Source organism: Biomphalaria glabrata, chromosome 3, assembly GCF_947242115.1.
Source record: "Biomphalaria glabrata chromosome 3, xgBioGlab47.1, whole genome shotgun sequence".
In the NCBI taxonomy this organism is placed as follows: domain Eukaryota; kingdom Metazoa; phylum Mollusca; class Gastropoda; family Planorbidae; genus Biomphalaria; species Biomphalaria glabrata.
Window position 1 is genome coordinate 18,604,677 of NC_074713.1, and position 26,806 is coordinate 18,631,482.

At 35.8% G+C, this 26,806-nt stretch overlaps 2 protein-coding genes across 7 annotated transcripts in view; one reads left to right on the top strand and one right to left on the bottom strand.

Moving 5' to 3' along the window:
* Positions 1 to 26,806, bottom strand: part of LOC106057092 (uncharacterized) — a 90,178-nt gene that overhangs the window by 35,780 nt on the left and 27,592 nt on the right. For 2 of the 6 annotated variants that reach the window (XM_056023852.1, XM_056023853.1), the window contains exon 2: positions 651 to 895. In XM_056023852.1, the coding sequence (XP_055879827.1) occupies positions 651 to 813 (163 nt within the window). In that variant the 5' untranslated portion in view covers positions 814 to 895. Of the gene's footprint in view, positions 1 to 638; positions 896 to 4,630; positions 4,737 to 11,970; positions 12,086 to 26,806 lie in introns of those variants that run through there. The other 4 variants (XM_056023851.1, XM_056023848.1, XM_056023849.1 and 1 more) reach the window with 3 other exon arrangements.
* Positions 4,319 to 25,282, top strand: LOC106057037 (circumsporozoite protein-like). Its single transcript, XM_056022878.1, has 3 exons — positions 4,319 to 4,494; positions 19,193 to 19,546; positions 23,887 to 25,282. Exons 1-3 carry the CDS (start codon positions 4,319 to 4,321, stop codon positions 25,280 to 25,282), a joined length of 1,926 nt encoding a protein of 641 aa, XP_055878853.1.

Here is a 26,806-nt window from a genome sequence, read left to right on the forward strand (position 1 = left end):
TACTTTCGCCAATCCGCAGCTGGAGAAGCGCTGTCGTAGAGATTAACTGTGCACCTAATTGTGGCTGTGTTGTTTGTCGACGAATAAAGAGATTCTACCTCGGGGCACGCATAAAGTGATGACATCATAGTAATAATTTAATGTTTAGATATTCTGATTTGATGTCATAGCTCGGAGATGTTATTAATATATCGTTTGTGTGTGTGTGTGTGTGAATGTAATCTGTTCATGAGATAAAGTAGCTCTTTCTCTTCTTTCTTTCCTTTCCACAGACTTGTAATAATATATGTACTGTGTAGTTAAATAGATATTGATGGATTGACCGGCCTGTTGAAAGAATCAATTTTGTTTTCTCTTGTTAAAACCAGAATAAACATTAATATAAATAACTATGGTTTTATTAAAGAAATTAGAACACAATGTGAATTATATTATTAGGATGATATACATGTTATTTTTTAATCATACTGAAAAAAAAATATTACCAGCGTTTTTTAATTATTTAGTTACAGTATTAATTTTTAAGCATTTAAATTCACGCTTATCTCCCTTGGATTACACACCACGGTTGTCTACCCTTGGTGTACAAAAAACCATGCAAAGTACAGAAACTAAAAAAATGCTAATGTGCAGCTCACTTCTACGTATACCTAGCCAGGTCAGGATGACACCGATCACAAACAGCACACAGCTGAACGTGCAGAAGAGGAACCCGCATCTCAGGGGCGCCTTCCAGTCTGCGTGGTTCAGCGAGTTGGGGTACTTCCTGCCGAGACCGCTACTGAACCCGCCCCCAGTGTGAATGTGGATCATGTTGGGGTCACTGTAGCGGCAGCGTGACGTCTTCCATAGGAAAATTTTTGAAAGTGGGGCACTACGTTGACTTGTGGATCATCTGAAACGAAAGAGAATCAATGTGTGAAATGGATGGTACGAAAAAAGGATAATATTTTTGTCTTAGTCAAAAGTCAAAGATGCAAAAATTTAAAAAAATTTTAAAGAATCAATCCTTGTTTCTCAATATGTAGTTCACTTTGATAACAATTCAGATGGATTGTATTTATAGCAAGGTTTCAATGTTAGTGTGTGTGGTTTGCATAGAAGCTAAACCGGCCTCCGAAGTTTAACCCGAAGTGGTCCACTCAGGCAGGTAAAAAGGCAAGCTTCAGTATTTTCAGGACGAATCAATATAAAAAATAATCAATTAATTAAATGGTATCTGAACAAGGGAAAGGAATTTTACTTAACGGGTGGGATGGTGTAAGTTGAATTAGCCCCCTTAATACTTTATAGGTCGCCGCTTTAAAGTTTGAAGCTAATAATGGTTAGCTATAAAGCCTATTTTCATAAACAATTCCCAGGCAGAGTGGTTAGTGTTTTGGCTTGAGGAGGCTGTGGAGGCCTTAGCTCTCGAGTTCAAATTCATGTCGTTCACTTTTTTTTTTTTTTTTATAAATGTATTTAAAAAGCGATCACCGAGATACCCCTTCTATTTCTATTGGTTGAAGAGACTCGCCAAGAACTAAGTCGTCTGGAGGAAGTTGGTTGGTGGCCCATGCTCCAGACGGGACCTGAGAAGATAGCATGAGATGAATTAATGAGATCAAGCTTATCATTAAAATTCATATCCACTTCTCAACTTAACAGGACGTCCGCTGAGCCAAGGCGCTTAAAATCAAGTACGACTTTTTAAACCATTCAGAACTGCTAAGGAGGGACAGCTCCGTGGTTCCGATCTCAATAATTTTTATCATATTTCCTTCCGTCCCGTAAGGCTTACCACATTTCTCACCATAAACTTGTCTACACTTCTGCCATGTTCTTGTAGTACATGTATATAGTAGGGCAGAACTATACATATAGTTGGTATTGACGATTATTTAGTATCTAATTAAGTTGTAATCGCTCAATATAAATAAAAAAAAACAACGTTGCTATTGTTGGATTCAAACATTCCATGAACTTGAATAATATTAAACAATCTCTTTTGATCGTTAGTGTCCCCCTTCTATTGGTTAGCCCTTGAAGCCTCCTCTAGAATGGCTTACATGAACTTACATCTGTCAACATTTATTTGTATTTCTTATTGCACTTGCAATGACAAATTCAGTAACAGTAGTCCCTCACATCTAGTGCCGTTTGAGCATGGAACAGATTTTTTTAAAACATTCATAGTAATGCCTTTTTACAAAGCTTAAGGCAACTCATTATGTCAGTCTGTCTGTGTGTCTTGCTATCTGGTAAAAAGTTTGTACACGTTATTTCTCTCACACCCAATCAAGGATCAAGCTGAAAATTTGCACCGTTTTTTCTTTTACCTGAATACACAAGAAAAAAATTGAGAAATTTAATTAACCAATCAGTAAATTAACTATTGGTAATAGATTACTTTGTTTGGTATCTCAAATAAGGGAAAGAAATAGTTCTTGACTGAAGTAGTGGTATAAGCTGAATTAATCCCGCTTATATTAGGCTGCCGTCTCAGGCTTAGGGAACACAAACATGAAATAGAAACAATAGATAACTCTACAATCTTCCATGTTCATCGATTCTACGCTAGCAGAGTGGTTACCGTGTTGGCTTTAGCCTACAAGTACGAATTAAGGTCGTCATTTTTTAAATATATTTTTATAAATGCTTTTTAATTGTTAGTCTAGATCTATTACAAATTTAATTGCATGACTGATCCAAACTAATTGATACACGTACGCTTAATATAAGCTTTTGTTTTTTATTAACACATATGTATGAATATATAACGCAAATCAACATATTTTTTTTTTTTATAAAAGATCGTTTTCGCGCCATCCGCCTTTATTATAGGTCAGTTTGTCAATGCAATTAAGGTGCAAATTTGAGTATATGCAACAGGGCCGACTACGAGTTTGTGTGTAATATAACTCCCTTGAACACATAAATTCGTATTTTTTTCTTTTAATGAAGTCGACACCTATCGTTTCTTCTGCTCTATGCTATATCAGTCTCTAAAAGAAAGAAATACAGTACAGAAAAGAATACAATAATAGTCTTTGGTCAGCATGGTATCAACATTTCTGTATTGGAAAATTCACACAAACATACACAGAAAGACAGACACAAAGGGAGTAGGAGAGAGACAGATAGTCATATTATTTAATGTCATAACTGAACAATTTATAGGAAGTCTCTATAATAATGTAGTTTAATAATCTAGAATAGATACAAGTTACTGGAATATTGATTAAAATCTTCGTTATAATTTAAAACTATCCCAAATAAGAATATACAAAAAAATTTTAAAGAATATGGAATTAGTTTAATTGATTGTATTTTACATTTTTTAGAAAATTAGAATTTTATCAAATTACCTAGAATATAAATAGAATTCCTGAGAAAATAGATACAATTATCTCGCATGTAGTTTAAATTCTCTGTATATTTCAAATTCTCTGGAATATAGATCAGGTTTTGTATAATGTAGACCGAATTTTGTATAAAATTGATTAAATTATACAATATCGATCGAATTCCTTAAAATATTGATCAAATTCTATAGAAATCTAGAGACTACAACTTTGATTAGCACCAAGGTCGTCAACTGAAACTTTGCATTGTTTAGGAACTACGTTAGAAAAGAACCAATACAGAGGATATAGAAAGACAGAGATACAGAGAGAGAGACAGACAGACAGACATACAGACAGACAGAACAAGAGAGAGAGAGCAAAGAAGAGAGAGAGAGGAGGAGGACAAAGTGTATAGCTTGCGTGGCTAATATATTTTCTTTCCAAAAGACCCTCAGGCAACTTGTGGCTTATAGCCTTGTAATTAGCTGCTCCTGCACGCAAACACGGGCTGAAATGAAAATGGATGACCTGGTCAATTTCCAGCACGCATTGTTTTTCTCACTGGCCAACTCTATGATTGATGTTTTCGTTGCTGAAAGTATTTCCTCTATGTGTGAGAGGGGGGGGGGGGCATAACGAATGATGAATGACAACACTATTGGAGCATAATGTTACAGTCTGTCTTCAGAGACATTCACGTGCAGATATAGTTGCACAACTCCAGGACTGAGCGAAGAAGTTTTAAGTCTACACGGCCTCACATGAAATATTTAGCTCGGAAATATAATATGTATAAGGCCCTCAAAGGTTCTCAGATAGCTTAGGGCCTTTTAAAGTTTAAATAAGGCACTGTGTTTTTGCAACGAAACGAAATGAAAGGAATGAAATGAGACTAAATGAAAGGAATGAAATGAGACTAAATGAAAGGAATGAAATGAGACTAAATGAAAGGAATGAAATGAGACTAAATGAAAGGAATGAAATGAGACTAAATGAACCAAAAAGTGACCAGACGAAAAGATGAAACGAGGTTAGCAGGGATGTCCTCGTGTAACATGGCACCGCAGTTCATGAAGAATGTCAGGGCAGTGGTCATCAGTTGGGAAGAGGCTGCAAGAGGTGTTCTATGGAGGATATCAGGGCAGTGGTCATCAGTTAGGTACCTTAAGTAGGTACTGGAAAAAACTGTATATTGGACTCCATATCGTAATTATAAGTGCTTTAATGGTCAATGGTATCATATAGGTCCCTGGAAGGTCTTTCTAAAAATTAGTAATAGTTCCTCGGTTGCCCCTTTCGCTTACCCCTTAAGGCCGCCTCTGATGCTTTCCTTGGCGAAGCTTAAGAAACTCCAAATGCTATGTCAAGTTCTATCAAAGAGTCCCTTTTCTATTCCAGAAAAAAAGTAATTAGTTACTAACAAGCATTTAAACATTTCTATTTAATAATAGGATAAATAGTATAATTTTTTTAAAATGGTTACTTAAGGCGAATTATGTTTCCAGTAAAAAAATATCCCATCGTTAAGCTCTGGAGTATAAACGTACATCATTGATTGGCTCGTTTGGTCAATGCCCTGTCACGAATAGATCTATTTTACCTTGACCTATTTTTTTGTTCAAGCCATGATTAGCCTGACAGACGCGCGTGATGCGGAGTTTTCATGGTCTGTTGATAATCTGGCCTCACGTCAGTCACGGAGAAAAGATCAAACGATGAAAGGACAAGGATTCATGGTTCACCAGGTCAAAAGATTTATGAAGCGATCTCATGTCAGGTTTAATGAAATGGTACAGAACAGATCTTTCAGTAGCTTCGACTTGTTAATGATGAACTAATTAGTAAAACAGATTTTAACAAATACATTTTTTAAAACATTTAATACTAAAGAGTGATAGAGATCTAAAGAAAAATAGGAAGAGTCAGGGCGATGTATATATATATATGTTACGACCAAAGCAAGATATCGGCCAATTAGTGATTGGGCTACCCAATTTGCGAAATGGCAAGGACCGATCGGCTGAAGTCTGCAGGGAATGATCATGCGCGGATTATTATTAATTTTATTATTTTATTTGAATACCTTAATGATAATTACATGATATAATAACAAAATATATAAATTACTTTATAGAAAATGATTTGGTTTTATGACATTTTCTATCGTTAGTTTTAAATGTGCATCGAAACGTTGAGCACTTGGCAGTACATTAGCTACGGGAGGTTGATGGTAGAGACACCACGGTACGTAGTAAGCATGAGAACTTAAATTTAGTTATTGACCATTGGTTTATATTGCTGCCGGCTTTATTAAACATCCATTATACTGTCACCATAGTGACTTTTTGATAATTGCAATGTGACCTACTTTTCGACTGAAAAGCATGCATACAGAAGACTGCAAACACGAGCTAAGGTTTGCAATGTTTTGACGCTAAAAATTATTTAAATGATAATTAAAATTAAAAAAAAAATTTTAAAAACTTAAAAAAAAAACAAAGCTTATATTAAGCGTACTTGTATCAATTAGTTTGGATTAGTCATGTCATTAAATTTGTAATAGATCTAGACTAACAATAAAAAAATATTTATAAACATAATCTAAAAAAAGGAGAACCTGCATTCGAACTTGTGAGTTAAAGCCTTCTCAGGCATTTCAAGCCAACGCGGTCACCACTCTACTAGTGTAGAGTCTATGAACTTGGAAGGTTGTAGAGTTATCTCTCTTGTTTCTAGTTCATGTATGTGTTCACTAAGCAGCGTAATTTAAAGGGGACTAATTCAGCTTATACTATTTCATTCCCTTGTTTTAGATACCAAAGTATTTTATTACCAATAGTTAATTAACTAATTGGTTTTTTTTTTATTGATTCTTGTGTTGTCAAGTAAAAGAAATAAGTGGTCAAAATTTCAGTTTGATCCGAGATCAGGTGTCGGAGAATTAACGTGTACAAACTTTTGACCAGACATACACACAGACAGACACACAGATTCACAGACAGAGTGACTTGAAATAAACTTTGTAAAAACCGTTTATATTAAACATTATTTTCCCTATACTGAGCAGTGGCCTGCAGTGCGATATAGGCCAACATTTTCACCCAATTTCAAACAAAAATTTTAATGACGTATTTTTTTAATACAAATGGCGAACTAAGATTAGGCAATTATTGATTCATGTGTTGTCATTGACAATGAACAATCGCGCAAAGTTTCAACTTGATCCAAGTATGGCAAGTGGGAGAAACAACGTATACAATATTGTTACCAGACAGACAGACAGACGGTGTGATTTGTAATAAGCTTTGTAACAAGAATTCAAAGAAACATGTCGGAGGGAGAAGCCAACAGTCATTTCACTGGGGGAGCTGCGATGCTTACTGGGTACTCTTGTTTCGCAGATCAAATAGTGGCCAAAGTTTTCCCGGCATTTCGCTTGCTCTCTACAAGTAGTCAAACTCAAGTGCCCCCCTCCCCCTCTCTGTCGGTAGCCAAATCTGTTTATTCTACTCAGCCTCACCTTCCACGCCATAATGATGTTGAGGCGTCACAAGGTGAAATGTAATAAAGTCTATACTGTGTCAACATTTGAAGACATTTCTCTCAACAGCAGACACTACCTGGTGCAATAATAAAAAGATTTGTATTTATCACTACACGTGCCCAGAGCACGCAGTATTCTTGCAGTCCGAAAGATGATCTTCAATCTACTGACTTCTGAGCCTCTAACAACACGAATCGGTTGAAGTGAAAACTGTACATTATTAACCTTCAGTTGTAAGTTTCAAATTTATGTGACAAGCTTGTAGAACAGTGTTCTTTGAAGATAATCATTAAATCTGATCTGGACCTTGTTTTTTTGTTCTTTTTTTTTTTTTTGAAAGTGTTCTTGTGATTTTGTGATTTGAGAACCAATGAAATATCTCTTGATAAGTGCCGAAAACAAAAACATTACACAAGGAAAAGAAAAATGCAACATATGGATAGGAATCATGGATCATTTGGGAAGTAAGTTGAAACAGTAACAATGATGGGAAAAAAGCAGAAACTGAGCAATGCGAACGAATAAAACAGTGGATAGAGATTTACCAGGAGTTCTTGGAAATCTCCTGAAATTGCAAAATATACGAAAAAGTCATGGAAATATCCGGAAATTATTAAAATCTTTTGAAAACTCATACAAATGTCCTGAAATATATAGACAAGAATAGTCATTTTGGGGTGTCATTCAATATGGAAAACGCCAATCCTAAGCGCGATAAAAAAAAACGGCATTATGCAATACCCGTCATTGTGGAATATAGTGAAAAAAAGCTTCTCGCGCCTCAAACTAATGAAGAATTACTTGAGGTCAACATATCTCGTAGATAGATTGAAACATTTGGTAATTCTTGCTATTGAGCGTGATTTATGTAGGAAATATAATTTTTATGATATACTGTATGACTTCGCTACACGCAAGGCTCGTAAAGTAATTCTGTACGAAGTAAAGAATGAATAAATGCAAAGACCAATTTATTTTCTAATACAAACTCTTAAATTTCACTTATTTTCCTTATCCCTACCCAAACTTGGCCCCGCGAAACCCCGCAATGGTTAAATCCGGCCCTGCTATTTAGTGACGGTGAATACAGAGTAGATTACTTGTTCTCTTTACTTCTTGGTCACAATGGTAAAGTCCGGACATGCTATTTAGTGACGGGTGAATACTAGTGGTTCTCTCCCCTCCCCCCTTTATTATTTTTTTTCGCCTCTAAAATTACGTGGAGTAACTCTAGTCCGTCCGACTTGCAGAAATAAAAAAGTGATCATTCTTGGTGTCCAAACTCTTGAGCCATGAAGAGAATTATATATATAGACAGAAACACAAACATGGCAATATATATTCTACTTTAATAATCAAATGGGACAGTGAGATATATCCCAGAGAATTAATCTGATAAATCCTATAGAGAATTATATACTATGGATAGTGGCTATTGTGTGATTAACTTTTTTACTTTGTTTTTTGTAGTTCATCATTTTCTTACTTTTTGTCTCTCTTCCAGTTCACATTGTCTACCTCTCTACCTCTCCCTAACTCTCTCTATTTCTCTTTCTCTCTCTCAGTCTCTCTATCTTTGTCTCTCTCAATCTGTCTCTATTTCTGTCTCTCTCTTAATCTCTCTCTCTCTATTTCTCTCTCGCTCAATCTCTCTTTCCTTCTCCCCCTGACTCTCTTTGTCTTTCTAAGTCTTTCTCTCTCTCTCTCTCTCTCTCTCTCTCTCTCCCAGTCTCTCTCTCTGTTGTTACCTGTTGCTGTTACGAAACTGCTGGTGGACAACTAAACCGTTGTGGGCTTAATGTCTCTGAACTAATAAAACTTCCAATAACTTGAATAACTTCCTTTTGTGAACAAACTAAATAACACTTTATTGATTAGATAAACAGAATCGGTTAGAAATGAGATAAAATAAATGTAGTAGACTTGAGTCATGATATTCTTTAACGATATCTAACTCACTACACGTGGAGTCGTGTCTCCTAACTAAAACCAAGTGACGACAATGCCACTTATGTTGCATCATTCACATCGAATCGCTAAGCTCTTCCCACCATCACCATAGAAACACACACATTTCATAACGTACTCTCACAGTTTCTCTATCTCTCATTGTATCTCTCATTCTCTCTATTTCTTCTCTATTTGTCTCTCTCAATCTCTCTCTCTATTTCTTCTCTATTTGTCTCTATCAATCTCTCTCTCTATTTCTCTCTCTCTTTTTCAGTCTCTTTCTATCTCTCCTATTTAAAACGAATTAAATCCAATTATGAAATCACTTGATCCACTTTTTTGTTCTTGTTTCTGTTGTTGTCTCCCACAGAGATTCCTTTCATTAAAACAGAAGGAAACATTGAAAGATTCAATTCTCTCCAGGTCTAGTATCCTCACATTAACTTCAACATTTTCCACATACAATTAGGGAGTGCGTTAATTACTTTCCAAGCTCTCTCGATGTGTCACAATTATCTCTTGAATTATCTCAAGGTTAGCACTCCATCACTGAATGTCATCGCGACCTCTCTCATAGAATCAAACCAACATCCAAAACAAGAAAGAAACTGTTTCAATGTGTTCATATCAACTGTGTTTACTTCAATCTGTCCAGACCATAACATTGGATTCAAGGAGCACTTCTAGAGATAGCATTGTGATTACATGTAGTGGATATACAATTTCCTGGTACACTGTTGTCACTCAAACAGATAATAAGAAACAAAAATCTCATTGCATTATTATGTCAACGAAGTAGTTCAAGTTGTTTTTTATGGATCGAACCAGAAAAACTTCAAATAGTTTGTAGACAAGACAATACTTCCTTTGCGTTTTCTTATACTCTCAATAACTAAATAATGATAGCGAAAAAAAAAACAATGTACATTTTTGTACCCCACTCCATTCTTCCTCCGCCGCCCCCCCCCCCCAAGAAAGAAATCCTTATTAAGCGTATGTATAAATCTTCTAGACCTTATTATATTCCAATGTTAGGCTTTTACTTCTAGAAATAAAAGGCGTTGTGCCAAATTATCCTGAACAGTATTTTATCAAACTCTTCAAGGAATGCGGAAATACCCGAAGACGTCTAGTCCATTCAAGATACATATTTCTTGTTCTCTAGCCAAATGAAACTTTTTTTGCTTTTATATACTTTGAAAAGTTTTGAGCTTTGCCAGTGAACCCACCAAGCTAGTAATCCTTTTCCCAACTATATACAGCAACTGTCAAGCTTGAGGAGAAAGCATTCTTTATAGCCCATACAACAATTTCAAAACGTTTTGTTGCCGCTATTGGGGGATCTTCGCGATAAACTGTCAACAGAGTAATATGTTCTTGTTTACATTTAGATTCTGAAGACTCGCAATAAAATAAATGTAAAAACAAGCAAAATACAAAACAAGGTTACAAAGACTGTGTGGCAACACAAACTCAAAATTGGCCCCGGAAGTGGTCCACCCAGGCAGGTTTCAATATTTTCAGAAAAATATCAGAATAAAGTTCTGTCAAACGCAAATGACAGAATAATTATTTTACCAATAATTAATTAAATAAATGGTGTTTTTTTTTTCATTCATGTTTGTTAAGTACAATAAATATTGGTTTAAAGTATCAACTTGATCCTAGAATGTGTGAGGGAGAAATAGCTTTAACAATTATTTAAGGGGACTAAACCCTACTAATTTAGCCATATCTGTGAATACGGATGGATTAATTTCCCTTGTTGCTATCAACTAAACTAATATTAATTAATATACGGGTTGGTAAAATGTTTTGAATTTATTCATGTCTTGTCTAAGCCAATGAATAATTGTGAAAAGTTTCAATTTGATCTGAGAATGGGCGTGGCAGAAATAACATATACACATGATTTATCAGACAGACAGAGTGAGTTGATATAACTTTGTAAAAAAAAAACAAGAGAAAGCAATATGAAGAAATGTGTATTTGCCTCTGTGTGTGTTTGTGTGTGTGTGTGTGGTGGGGAGGGGTGAACCAAAAGATGAAGGTAAGAGAATGCAAAGAGAAAGACATGAAGAGATTTTGAAAGAAAAGAAAATGAACAGCATCAAGAAATACCGATTGCATGATCACTGTTGTCAACCAAATATCTCAAACGTTAATATTCCTATCAATGCTGCTTTATTGCTGCTAGTCCGTCTGTTCAAAAGTACATTTTTAGTTGCGACACTGTAATAGAGCGAGGGTCTAATGCTTCTCCATATAGGCATTAGTTCAATCTATAAACGTGAGTTTTACAACTTCATTCTGCTGTGTTAAAAAGTGCTCACAAAACTTAACATTTACTTTTAATTAAAAGCAGATAACTTATCAACACTTTCGATATACTGTGCTCCTTCGATGAAGTCCAGAAGGGAATCGGCGCATTAGGCTACATTAACCCGATTGACCGTCAGAAAAGATTTCATCCGACTGACAGGCATGGATCGAGGGTTCTTCACCCCCAGCCATGTCTGAGGGGTCCAACATGCCATCGGTCATGGCATTTACATAACGCATAGCCTGTAATAGCGGCCGAAGGTTGAGTTGGCTGCTGGGGGATTTTCCTCACATTCCTATACTGTAACCACCATGAGGGAACCGCAACTGCGAACGGCGTGGTGGACTTTTTGGACTGGGGTGCAGGCTGCTTGTTCCATCCCAACCTCGAGTGATATTTAAAAAAAAAAAGCTCACCCACGGTATCCCACAGAGGCCTGATTGGCCTTGGCTGCCCTACTTATTTTCACTATTAGACGTTTACACCGGATGCGCCACACCAAATGCACCAAAATGCTAAATATTTATAGTTATCCGCCAGAAATTGGATCAGGGAAATCTCCCATTTCAAAACATTGTTACAAGAAAACTAAAACAAACAAAAAATACTGAACAGATAAACTTCTTTAAATAGTTTGACTTATGACTAAACAAAAATACTGAACAGATAAAGTTCTTTAAATAGTTTGACTTATGACTAAAAAAAAATACTTAACAGATAAACTTCTTTAAATATTTTGACTTATGACTAAACAAAAAATAATTAGATTCTATGAAGAAAGAAAAACAAATTATCAGGCAATTCAAATAAAAAACAAAACTGATTACCTTTGGCAATGAAAGCTCTAATACCTGACATCCGTTCTACTTACTCAAGACTCTTCAAATAGTAAATCATCTCTAGTTGATGGATTGGATCATATTAAAATAATAAAATCTTCATCTTGTTGTTATGAAAGAAAAGAGACAAAGAAAAAAAATACCCTAAAGTGAAAATGTAATTGATAGAACACATTTTACAATTTTGAAAGAACTTTAAATCAAATATATATATATATATATATATATATATATATATATATATATATATATATTATCTTGTATATTACAAACCTTACTCCCAAAAAGGAGATAATTACGTTATACGCATTTCATGTGTCAATCTAGTCATGCATTTTAATCAATGACTTAAGTCGTTGGTCTTCCTGGCTGATTTAGGCAACCCATTCCATTCTCTAATGGCACTAGGGAAGAAGGAGCACTTGTATATGAATTTGTTCTAGTATATGAAATAGGAGAAGTGCCTCTATATAAATATATATATACATATATATATATATATATATATATATATATATATGTATATTTTTTGAGAAAACACAGTTTTTAAAAGCCTTGAGTACATTTGATTTAGAAAGTAAAATTACTTTTTTAATCAATCTTAAAATAGTGTCACATACAGTCACGTGTCACATACTGTCACGTGTTCACGTTTATAGCGTCAGTAAATAAATATAGTTGTGTATAACTCTTTTGAAACTGAGGACGGGAAACAAAAAACCATACATTACTTCCCTTTAGTCTCCATATTGAAACAGTTTTGTTCATTGTATTCCGAACATTTCGGGCATTATTGTAATAATGTAAAAAAAAATAGAGATGCAGAGAGAGGGAGAGAGAGAGAGACAGAGAGACAGAGAGAGAGGGAGTACTTGATAGGTGCTTCTATATGTTCCATTGTGATATGGTAGGGAGCATATCATCGGAGCTGGATGTCCGTCCCCTTATTTACTGAATCCCATCACATGTTCTTATTGTTCTACAAAGATCACTCCACTGTATCTCAGCATAACTTTTGGGAGTTCAATGCTTTTGTATTTAGACTTCGTAAGAGTTTTATTTTTTATTTGAAACCCATCTTTTTATTCTCTTATTTAATTTAAAAATATCACCATTTAAAAAGAAATCATTTAAGATTGTAACTTGTCCTTAAGTAGTATTATGCATACTCTTTTTGGCCTGTTTTTTTGTCTATTGTAATATTACATTTATTTCTCTTTCACACACCCTTTTGATAGGCACCACTTTGTTTACAATTTGATATATAAGCATTTGTTTATCATGTTTCAAATTTTCTCTCTAATTCTTTATGATTTAAAATTTGTGAAATGTGATAACTTACAAATATTAATTAAATAAATAAAAAAAGCCCACAAAAGAGGCTGGAGGGCACAAAAAAAGAGGCAAAGAAAAGAGGCATAAGGCCCAACGATTCCTGTGATGACAAAGCTAAAATTGAATAGCGCAAATTCTGAGGTTTCCTAAAAAGAAATTACTTCATTAACAAAGATCACAAGTAGAGAAGCCCAAATTGTATTTTTTTACAAAGCTTTTATCAACTGAGTCTGTGTTAAAAGAGATTAGTACTAGACAGTACAAGTTATTTCTCCCACACCCAATCTAGGATCAAGCTGAAATTCGGCACGATTATTTTTAGAACACAAAAATCTAAAAAAAATTTGAACCAATTAGTTAATTAACTGTTGGTAATCCATTATTTTGTATGGTATCTCGAACTAGGGAAAATTTTTTACCTGACTGAATTGGTGGTATAAGATGAATTAGTCCCTTTATAGGTCATAGCTGAGGATTAGCTAACACACAAATTAAATAGAAACAATAGATAACTATACAATCTTCCATGTTCATACGCTCTTCGCTAGCAAAGTGGTTACCGTGTTGGCTTGAGAAGCCTGATAAGGCTATAGCCCACGATTTCAAATTCAGGTCCTTCATTTTATGTTATAAATACATTTAAAAAGCGATCACCTAGATACCCAATTCCTTCTCCCCCTTCGTTCAGTGATAGGATCACAGCGTAGTGAGAAAGTGATAGGATCTCAGCGTAGTGAGAAAGTGATAGGATCACAGCGTAGTGAGAAAGTGATAGGATCACAGTGTAGTGAGAAAGTGATAGGATCACAGCGTAGTGAGAAAGTGATAGGATCACAGCGTAGTGAGAAAGTGATAGGATCACAGTGTAGTGAGAAAGTGATAGGATCACAGCGTAGTGAGAAAGTGATAGGATCACAGCGTAGTGAGAAAGTGATAGGATCACAGTGTAGTGAGAAAGTGATAGGATCATAGCGTAGTGAGAAAGTGATAGGATCACAGCGTAGTAAGAAAGTGATAGGATCACAGCGTAGTGAGAAAGTGATAGGATCACAGCGTAGTGAGAAAGTGATAGGATCACAGTGTAGTGAGAAAGTGATAGGATCATAGCGTAGTGAGAAAGTGATAGGATCACAGCGTAGTAAGAAAGTGATAGGATCACAGCGTAGTGAGAAAGTGATAGGATCACAGCGTAGTGAGAAACATAAAAGCATGAAATTGCGCTAAACAAAAACCAACAGATAAACTATTTCTAATCGCACAGATTTATTATTGTTAGTCTAGATCTATTACGAATTTAATTTAATAAATTATTCAAAATAATTGATACACTTCAGATAGGATTTGTATTTAAAGTATTTTAAAATTTCCTTTTCAATTTATGTAAATGGGAATATCAAAACCAGAATGAATGTAAACAAATAGAAATATCAAAACCAGAATGAATGTAAACAAATGGAAATATCAAAACCAGAATGAATGTAAACAAATAGAAATATCAAAACCAGAATGAATGTAAATAAATGGAAATATCAAAACCAGAATGAATGTAAACAAATGGAAATATCAAAACCAGAATGAATGTAAATAAATGGAAATATCAAAACCAGAATGAATGTAAACAAATGGAAATATCAAAACCAGAATGAATGTAAATAAATGGAAATATCAAAACCAGAATGAATGTAAACAAATGGAAATATCAAAACCAGAATGAATGTAAATAAATGGAAATATCAAAACCAGAATGAATGTAAACAAATGGAAATATCAAAACCAGAATGAATGTAAATAAATGGAAATATCAAAACCAGAATGAATGTAAACAAATGGAAATATCAAAACCAGAATGAATTTAAATAAATGGAAATATCAAAACCAGAATGAATGTAAATAAATGGAAATATCAAAACCAGAATGAATGTAAATAAATGGGAATATCAAAACTAGAATGAATGTAAATAAATGGAAATATCAAAACCAGAATGAATGTAAATAAATGGAAATATCAAAACCAGAATGAATGTAAACAAATGGAAATATCAAAACCAGAATGAATTTAAATAAATGGAAATATCAAAACCAGAATGAATGTAAATAAATGGAAATATCAAAACCAGAATGAATGTAAATAAATGGGAATATCAAAACTAGAATGAATGTAAATAAATGGAAATATCAAAACCAGAATGAATGTAAATAAATGGGAATATCAAAACCAGAATGAATGTATACAAATGGAAATATCAAAACCAGAATGAATGTAAACAAATGGAAATATCAAAACCAGAATGAATGTAAATAAATGGAAATATCAAAACCAGAATGAATGTAAACAAATGGAAATATCAAAACCAGAATGAATGTAAACAAATGGGAATATCAAAACCAGAATGAATGTAAACAAATGGAAATATCAAAACCAGAATGAATGTAAACAAATGGGAATATCAAAACCAGAATGAATGTAAATAAATGGGAATATCAAAACCAGAATGAAAATATTTTGTTTTAAATAGAAAGAAATAAAACAATGTTGCATTCCTCGGAGCGAAATCTGTTTTGTGTAAATGCTGACCTCTCAATGATTGGACCACAGGAATCTCAGAGCCTCATAAATCATGCCCTCCCTCCCCTCCTCCCACTTCCCCTGGGTTGATGTCATCTCATAACTCTCTTTCCTCCCCTTTTATATCCTCACCCCCCACCCCTCCCTAAGATTTGACCCTCCACCTAGGTCAGGTTATTGTTCCAGAGAAAGGCCAGACAGAAGGGATAAGAAAGAAGAGAAACAGTATTTTCTTATGTAACTGGATGACCATCCATCATTGAACAAGTCGATGTGACTTTAACCTAAAAAAATGTAAGCAGAGAAAAAGAATGAGATATTCCGTTTGTATTTCTAGCTAAAAATAACAGTATTATAATGGTACATTCACAATGGTAGAAATGTTGAACATTCGGAATTAAAAGAGTAATTGCAAAAAATAAACTGTATTGTAATAGTGCATTCACAATTAGAGATATTCCTATACTTGCCATTTGCCAGGACAGCCTCTTTCTTTCTTTCTGAGCACTAAGAAGTAATAGTCATGTTAAGAATGCTACTGTGCATGTATATTAGTGTCTTTCATTTTTCTTTTTCATTTTTGTTTACGATCTCCTCCTCAACTCTTAGCCTGATATATCAACACTGACGTCTTGACGCCATGTGCAGCGATCATTTGCTAGTTTTTCCCAGTCATCGATGTCAATACCAATTCCTTGGGGAAGATCTTGACAGTATCTGGATATCTCGATTTGACCCCCTTGAGAGCGCTCTGCATTGTAAATGTGTATAACTGTATAAGATAACTCAAGACACTCCTCAGTCCAATCAAGACATGATTTCGTCCAGTCAAGGCAACCTTTACTTTAGTTCAGACATCCTTTGACTAAAGACACTTTTTACAGAAGACATTTGTACTCATATGTATCATCATTAATGCTTTGATAATTTCTTTGATGACATACTTCTACCTGTGAAAAGACATCCAGAGCACTAGCCTAAGTCCCTTACTGACAGACTCACATAACTTTCTGTACTTTTGAGAAGATAGTTTAGCAACTAGCTTAAGCCACATTTTTACAAAGCTGATATAAACTCAGTCTGACTGGTAAAAAGTCTAGTACAAAGTTTGTTAATGTTTTTGCTCCCAGAACAGATCAAGTTGAAACTTTGTAGAAATTTGTATTGAAACTGCCAAGACATGAATCAATAAAAAAAAAAAAACCAATTATTGAACTAATTGTTGGGGATGAATTATTTTCTTTGATTTCGAAATACTTGGAATAACTGCTACTTAATGAGAGATGTGGTGATATTTATATATATATTACGTTTTGACACGTTTTTTCTCTCACTTCCCATTCTCGGATCAAGTTGATATGTTGTATAATTATTCATAGATGATAACAATACTCGAATTAATCCAAAAATTAACCAATAATTAATCATTTAGTAATAATTATAAATTTTGTTTCATATAGCAAAAAAGGGAGATAAAGCCTGTAATTTTCATAAAACTGGCAGTACCTAGCGGTTCTTTCCCTTAGATAAGCTTTATTTTTTAAAAAGTAATTTTTTTTCTATTGCTTGTTCCTTTCCTCTATTTGCTCTCCCTTTAAGATAATCTTTTGTGCTAATAGTCATTTCATTCACTATGCAGCTCCTGAGTCAAAGATTGCTTTGGATATTTTTCTACATCTGAATAAAAAAATTGTTTTGAAAACTAAAATCGTGTAATACTTTACCATTGCAAAGGTCAATTACTTACTACTATACAGGTATTTTTTAAAATTATTCACTATATTCATTAACGATGACATTTAGATCTGGAAAGAGATAAGCTTCTCTCCATCGGCCCCAGAATTAGTTCTTTCAACAACATAACATAGACACCAACTTCATCTTCATCTTTCTTGAATACTTCGATGTTAGTAACAGAGTAGTCAACCACTTCCACTCATCCAACCCTCATCAAAGTTTGAGTACAAGCTCATGCTTGATGACAACACATGAATCGATAAAAAAAAAGCATATCAACCGATAAGTTAATCACATAGTCGTTATTAATTAATTTTGTATTTATATCGTAAATATACCAAACTAACGGGAGATAAGCAATCAGTAGAGCATTAGGCGACTGGGGAAAAAAACAACAGCTTATCAATTAGTTGCCATTAATTCATTTTAATTTTATAAAAAGGCTAAAATACTATCTAATATACACACATTTTTTTTGCGTGTTTAAACGTTGTTTAGATTTTTTAAAATATGCATTATTAATCTTTTAATCTCTTTCATTTCTTTTTGTTGTTGTTTTTTTACCCTGGTATGAATTTGCAAGCTGATATGTTATATTTTAAAAACAAAACATACAACTTTAAAAAAAAAAAAAAATTTGGACGCTGTAGCGTCGGACCACCGCCCATGGCTGTGTGGATCAATTGGTGACCTCTATTCTAACGTCTTCAACTGGTCAGATAGAAAGAAAGACAAAAAAAATGTTCTAATGGAAATGAAAGCCGAAATCCTAAGAGAACGATGAATGTCCAGGATGTGTGTGTGTGAGAGAGAGAGCTTGTGTGTGTGCATACATGTGTGGGTGGTGGGAACTGGAAGGGTGGAAGGAAATGCAATGATGAAGTAGGGGGGAATAAGAAGGAGAGGGATTCAAAAGGGGGGGGGGAAGCACATGACACTCAAGTCTGGCGCCAATCATTGTCCACTTCCAAAGTCCTAAGAGTACAGCACAAGGGAGGGGTTAGGGAGGTTAATGATAGTTTTATGAGGCAATCTTGTAACTTCTTTTGTTCACAAACGAACAGACCGGATGTTGGGGGCAAGACTTCAAAAAGTTAAGAACATACAATGTACTTGGTCTGTCCATCAAGATGTATGTCTAGTCGATATGTTTGTTTAGTTTTATCAAAGGGCCCACATTGTGGCTGGTCTGTCTAGCAAGATGTATGTCTAGTCTATATGTTTGTTTGGTTTTATCGAAGGGCCCACATTGTAGCTGGTCTGTCTAGCAAGATGTATGTCTAGTCTAAAAGTTTGTTTAGTTTTATCAAAGGGCCCACATAGTGGCTGGTCTGTCTAGCAAGATGTATGTCTAGTCGATATGTTTGTTTGGTTTTATCAAAGTTTATACGTTGCGGCACACCTGACAAAGAAACTGTTTGTCTATTCTAGTCAGATAATAACATATTTTTAATGATATATAGTGGCATAATAATCAAGGCAGGCAATGGCGATTCAAAACATAAAAACAAAACTAATAAACCATAACAACCAAATTATTCAGATTTTGTTTTACATCATTTTTTTTTTCAGAAAACATTTTTGTATTCACTTGAGTCGAAAATGTAAGAAGAGCTTTGAAATACAGATAATCAACAGATACAGACAATCAACAGATACAGACAATCAACAGATACAGACAACCAACAGATACAGACAATCAACAGATACAGACAATCAACAGATACAGACAATCAACAGATACAGACAACCAACAGATACAGACAACCAACAGATACAGACAACCAACAGATACAGACAATCAACAGATACAGACAACCAACAGATACAGACAACCAACAGATACAGACAATCAACAGATACAGACAATCAACAGATACAGACAATCAACAGATACAGACAATCAACGGATACAGACAATCTAATGCAAAAAAAAAAAATAATATTAGTACTTCCATCATTAAATTTCAAATATAAAAAATTTAAAAAAATATTTGATACAATTCGGGTATCGAACCCATGACACCGTCAGCTGCTTGATTGCTTTGAAGTTGCACGTTCGCATTGTCTGCACCTACTTGAAGATGTCATGTGGCCAGCACAACGACCAGCGCCTTTACTTTTCCCCACTTATGTCAGGTACACAATAGAGCTGGGTGGACTCAGAAATTAAAAATCTCGGTCTTCACCAGGATTCAAACCTAGGACACCCGGTTCAGAAACCAAGCGATTCACCGCTCAGCCACAGCGGTAATGCGGCTGACTACGCCGTGTTGGCTCTAGATCTAGATAGATTTGTAAGTCTCTAGCCAAAGTTGCATCTCTTTATTTTTTACTTTGAAAAATTATAACCATCAAACTAGAGTTTTTGGCCAACGAGGAAGTAATTCTTTTCTCAGCGATATACATCAACTGCTAAATTTCTAGGAAAATCGTTAGAGACGTATTGGAAATCAAGCACGCCTCCACCCTCCCTGATGTAGGGACTTGATCAGAGGTATTGTCAAAAAGAAAAGCGTTTTGTTTGTGATGTCATATAAATACTCTAGTGTCCAACCTTTGTCGTTCACTCACATAGACTAAATTTTAAATAAACCATAATGAAAATGATGATAATTAAAAGCATATATATTTGGAATGGTATTATTTCGATATGAATACTGTCAGGGACCTGACCTAGTTGTTTTACTCAATCTGTCTCTGTCTGTCTTTTTTTGTCTTGTAAAAAGTTTGTACACGTTAGTTCTCCGAAATCCAATCTTGGATCAAGTTGAAATTTTGAACAATTATTTCTTTTACCTGACAACATGAGAATCAATATAAAAAAAATAGCCAATTAATTATTCGTAATTAATTATTTGGTTTGGTATCTCGAACAAGGGAGAGAAATAAATTTTACTTGACTGAAGTGGTGGCATAAGCTGAATTAGTCCCCTTTGTAGGTTACCGCTTGAAAGTAAGTTTGAAACAAACAATAGATATCTATACAATCTTCTATTTTCATAAGCACCTCATGTATTAAAATGTCATAGTTCAATATAACCATGAAATGACAGTATTGTATAAATAACGTCAAGCCAAGATTCAGTACAGACCAGAAAATTAGTCCACGAAGTATTTCGCCGCTTTCCCCAGCCAGCAATAACACCAATACAATAAACTCAAATAAAAGGAAGACAACAGGGGGGGGGGGGAAGATAAACAAAAGTTTGTAGCTAATGACCGCCAGTAATGAGAAACTCGAGGTGGTGCACGCGACCTCATGCCAGGTACCGAACATTCTCAAATGGCCTCAACTATATACTGCATCTAGGCTGTTAAATAACAAGTCTTACAGAAATATAAATAAATTGTTGCTTTTATAGAGCATGCTCCGATCTCATTTGTGGACCAGTGGAGAGGGGGAGGGTGTTTATGGGAGAAGGTTTTTAAACAAAACTCTGCTCGGGTTGGGTGTCGAACCTCGAACCCCTTTTATAGGTAGCCAAGCTAAGCCACGTTCAAGCGTACTTAGCCTCGCGACTACGCTTCTCACTGTATTGTGGAAATGTCTTGACAAAAATCTCGAGGTTCTCAATCTATTGCAAGATGGCCATCATTGTAAAGAGTTTTTTGTTTACTTTTTACTTTTCTTGAATACTGTAACAACACTTGTACGATGTTACGATGTGTTGTTATGCCGGGGATTTTACTTGAAATAAAATAGTTGAATAAATGAAGATCTAGGATGCACAATAAGAGATTCCTTTGTTAAAACAAAACTCTGGAACTTTATTTAAACATAACGTAAGTACAGTTTATGTACAAATTACAAATCAATGAGCAAGAGACATATTATAAAGGCTTTTCAAATAGAGCTCTTAGAAACACGACTGTCTACAAGGACCTAAATATTATCGACTAACTTTTACTACCGCCAATTCTCTGGCGCTAACTCTTTTCAAAAATGTCTTTGTTTAAATTCAAATCAACCAATAGATTTCAAACATACTAATTACGTCCCTTGGGTAAATCCTGACTTGAAAGTCAAGTGTCTAAATTTGAGGATTAAATCCCGAGACTCATGTCGAGGGCTTATATTACTTTCAAAAAGTGAAATGTACAAACAATTCTATAATTGACCTGTGACAAATACAATTTAATAGTTTCCCCTTTCATACCTTGCGATCTATAGGGCAGATGATGTAAAGGTCATCTGTTTCTGTGGCCAACGGTTAACGAGGGTGTCATTTGGCCAGCACAGCATCCAACAGCCTTTATTTTTTTCCCCAAATATTGTCAGGTACACATTAGAGCTGGGTGGACTCAGAGGCGCCCAAAGATCACAAAATTTGAAATCCCAGTATTTATCAGGATTCGAACCTGGGACCTCAGTTTGGAAGCCAAGCCTTTTAGCGCTCAGCCATCGCGCATCCTACATTTTAATAAGGTCAGGCAAAATATCTGCTTCGAACCTGGGACTTATTAGTTACGTAAAAATTATTCATAATCTTTCAACTCGAGGCATGGAATGGGTTGCCTGAATCAGTCAGGAAGACAATGACTTAGCAGAATTTAAGTCTCCAACAAACATGTATGGCTAAGCTGACCCAGGAACACGCGTAGGACGTAATCATTTTATTTTTGAAGTAACGTCTGTATTTTATAAGATAAGATATTATTATTTTATATATCAACTAGCATTACCCACCTACTAAGTACGTTATTTGTTTAGTCATGAACCGTCCCTTTCTTTTCTTACTTAACTCAACGCTGCCCCATAATTCCTTTAGCCAGCGAAGTCTATATGTATACTGGCCCGTAAATTCGAGTATCAATTCTCTCCCTTTCCCACCCAGCGTTCCGTCTTAAGTAAATAGACTGATTTTCACTGACACTTCTGACTTTTTAAATATGTCGGCTTTAAGAGTAAAAAAAAACAAAATGGGCCGATATTGCGAATATACAAGTGAAAAAAAAAAAGAGCTTGTTAAAAAGAAAATTCCTCCTTCATGATGACTGTTTTGTTATAGTGAAAATGTTATTATTGAAGGATACATTTAAACAATTGGAAACAGTTTGAACCCCACCCAATGCCCTCCTCATCATTTAATTGATTAATGATCCAACTAGAGTTGGACAAATGGTGAGCAATTATTTTCTGTAAGATATACATCAACCGTCACATTTCTTGAAAAAAATTCACTAGAGCTATTTTCGAGGACAGCATCCACTTCCCCATGAATGTGCAAGCTGATAAGAGGAATAGTAAAAATCATTTTAGGTATATTAGGTATATTTAATTGAGGGTTCTCGGGTTCGAATCTCGATGAAGATTGGGATTTAGAATGTCCAGATCTTTAGATTCCCCCCTCCCTTGAGTCCAATCAGTTTTGATGGACACCAGACAGTAGTTTTGGAAGGTAAGGCAGTTGGTCGTTGTGCTGGCCACATAACACCCTAGTTAAACGTCGGTCATAGAAGCAGGTCAATTTTACATCTCCTGAGATATAGGAGTATATTAGTATGCACTGTATGTATTATATTAGTATGCACTGTATATATTATATTAGTATGCACTGTATGTATTATATTAGTATGCACTGTATGTATTATATTAGTATGCACTGTATATATTATATTAGTATGCACTGTATGTATTATATTAGTATGCACTGTATGTATTATATTAGTATGCACTGTATGTATTATATTACTATGCACTGTATGTATTATATTAGTATGCACTGTATGTATTATATTAGTATGCACTGAAATTTTCTGCACGTTTTCATGTCTCAACAATACAGAATCATGTCTACTTCCACAAACCTTTCTTTCCCACTTCAGTTTGTTTTTGTTGCTAAGTCAAGTTGTATGCTGATGGCTCATTGGAGGAGACGCTAATGTTAATTATAGAACGGCGCGCGACAATCATAGGTGACAAGTTATTACTTAATACAGACTGACGTTAGTGGAACTATGAAGAGAAAAAAAAAGAGAGAAGGTTCTGATGCATTAGGTAAATTATTTCCCCTGAGTGACTTTTAACAGTGATGAACGTTTTCTTTGAAGCTAATGGCACTAACAGGGAGGGGGAAGGCCGGAGCGATCGATAAGGCGGGGGGAGAGGGGGGGGGGCTATAATGATCATCGTTACAAGACTTGAGCGTTATGGAAATCTTGGTGCTAAGTGAAGGTGCTCTGAAGAAGTAGGGGGGGGGGATGTCATAACATGGAAGAGAGGGTAGAATCTAGAGGTTAGAAGTTGTTAGTACAGGCAACAGCTCAGGCAACAGTTCAGGCAACAGTACAGCCAACAGTACAGCCAACAGTTCAGGCAACAGTTCAGCCAACAGTACAGCCAACAGTTCAGGCAACAGTTCAGGCAACAGTACAGAAAACAGTTCAGGCAACAGTACAGCCAACAGTACAGCCAACAGTTCAGGCAACAGTTCAGCCAACAGTACAGCCAACAGTTCAGGCAACAGTTCAGCCAACAGTACAGGCAACAGTTCAGCCAACAGTACAGCCAACAGTTCAGGCAACAGTTCAGCCAACAGTACAGGCAACAGTTCAGCCAACAGTACAGCCAACAGTACAGCCAACAGTTCAGCCAACAGTTCAGGCAACAGTTCTGGCAACAGTACAGCCAACAGTTCAGGCAACATTACAGCCAACGGTACAGCCAACAGTACAGCCAACAGTTCAGGCAACAGTTCAGGCAACAGCACAGGCAACAGTTCAGGCAACAGTACAGCCAACAGTACAGACAACAGTACAGGCAACAGTTCAGGCAACAGTTCAGGCAACAGTACAGCCACAGCCAACAGTTCAGCCAACAGTACAGCCAACAGTTCAGGCAACAGTTCAGGCAACAGTTCAGGCAACATTACAGCCAACAGTTCAGGCAACAGTACAGCCAACAGTACAGCCAACAGTTCAGCCAACAGTTCAGGCAACAGTTCAGGCAACAGCACAGGCAACAGTTCAGGCAACAGTACAGCCAACAGTACAGCCAACAGTACAGGCAACAGTACAGCCAACAGTTCAGGCAACAGTTCAGGCAACAGTTCAGGCAACATTACAGCCAACAGTTCAGGCAACAGTACAGCCAACAGTACAGCCAACAGTTCAGCCAACAGTTCAGGCAACAGTTCAGGCAACAGCACAGGCAACAGTTCAGGCAAAAGTACAGCCAACAGTACAGCCAACAGTACAGGCAACAGTTCAGGCAACAGTTCAGGCAACAGTACAGCCACAGCCAACAGTTCAGCCAACAGTACAGCCAACAGTTCAGGCAACAGTTCAGGCAACAGTTCAGGCAACAGTTCAGGCAACAGTACAGCCAACAGTACAGCCAACAGTACAGGCAACAGTACAGCCAACAGTTCAGGCAACAGTTCAGGCAACAGTTCAGGCAACATTACAGCCAACAGTTCAGGCAACAGTACAGCCAACAGTACAGCCAACAGTACAGCCAACAGTTCAGGCAACAGTTCAGGTAACAGCACAGGCAACAGTTCAGGCAACAGTACAGCCAACAGTACAGCCAACAGTACAGGCAACAGTTCAGGCAACAGTTCAGGCAACAGTACAGCCACAGCCAACAGTTCAGGCAACAGTTCAGGCAACAGTTCAGGGCACTTGTTGGATAATATTTGTAAGGATGGTCGAGCATGACCAAAGGAGTGATGATTCAAACTTTTGTTCTAGATGTTTCGGATGCTGGTTCAGAACTGGAGACTATTATGTCCTGGTCCAAACCTGCCTGGATCGTCGAGAAGAGAGTCCAGAGCGCGTACTACACACGACCTAGCAGCCATCTCCAAGTTGACCATCCAAGTGCTGAATACACTTGCATTACGAGAAGGATGTTTAGTTTACACAATAACTACAGGTAGATATTGTTCACATTAGGCATTGTCTACACAAACCAATGTTTTCTTGGACAGAAATCAATGTAACAAAAAAAGCAAGGAACTCTAAAAATAATTTTTAAATAAGATAATTGAAACGGTATTTGAGTGTCCTATACTAAATAACTTTTTCATTGTTCACTCTTTATTTTATTCGTCAAAAAAAAAAATCATAAATTTGTAAATGTCCAATCTCTTGACAATGTGGTAAGTTAATATGGACTTGGGTAGTGAATACGTCTTGGTACTTTCAGACGTGAAATATACCAAGCTAATCTCCCCTTGTTTGTCGGAGATATTCATTTAATTAAAGATTTAACATAGTTGCTCTTATAGTTATATATAGGATAGTTTAATCCTTCAAGTAGTCGAAGTAGAAATTATAAGATTGAAAGATTATATGTATCAAACAATAATAAATGTATAATTCAAATCCAACAATACATTCAAAAAGTAAACTCAACATATAGCATGAAACTTATAGACTAAATGGACTCTAATATATTAAAGCTAGATTTCCCTAGACTCTGTTAAAAATCGATAGTTCTATAATTTTCTTGTACCAGAAACCAATGATCTCCCGTTACAATCTTTACTCTTATGTTGAAACTTAAAGCTACAAGAAGACAAAGTGTAACAGACAACGTGGGACAGTCAGTCTGCCTCGTTTTAGGACCATGCGGCATGCATAGTCAGTATGCAACAGTTGATCGCCTTTGAGACCAAGCAAAATGAATGTACTCCAGTTCGATATTGTATTGTATTCATTTTTTATGTTTTAAAAAGTTGGAAGTTTCTATAGCAATAAAAAAAATGTTAAAACCTGAACCCAAACCTCCAGCAAGACGCAGCGGAAACGGATCCATGGTGATGACAGTCCGAAGCGCATACAACACGAACAAGTAGCCACGCTATGCTATATTGTGAAGTAGCCACGCTATGCTATCTTGTGAAGTAGCCACGCTATGCTATCTTGTGAAGTAGCTAAATATTTTCTAATCTTTCGTTTGTTGCTCAACTTTTTAACAATTTTATTAGCTGCATCGAAGTTTAATTTGCTGTCCTTTGTTTAGTAAAGTTCCCTTTTGAGATCCTTGCAATCTATAGGGTAGATGATGTAAAGGTCATCCGTTACTGTGGCCTACGGTTAACGAGGGTAGCATTTGGCCAGCACAACGACAAACCGCATTTAATTTGCCCCAACTATGTCAGGTACCCTTAAGAGCGTGGTGACCTCAAGATACTGAAATTCACCACACAGCCACCTCGCCTCCTGACATTGTTTAGT

What these genes read in the sequence shown, in the direction of transcription:
- LOC106057037 (XM_056022878.1), top strand. Translation starts at nt 4,319, where the DNA reads ATGAACCAAAAAGTGACCAGACGAAAAGATGAAACGAGGTTAGCAGGG. An exon ending in TCATCAGTTAGGTACCTTAA is followed by an intron (nt 4,495 to 19,192) that starts GTAGGTACTGGA and finishes TTTTTTTTTCAG; the next exon opens with AAAACATTTTTGTATTCACT. An exon ending in ACGGATACAGACAATCTAAT is followed by an intron (nt 19,547 to 23,886) that starts GCAAAAAAAAAA and finishes TACAGGCAACAG; the next exon opens with CTCAGGCAACAGTTCAGGCA.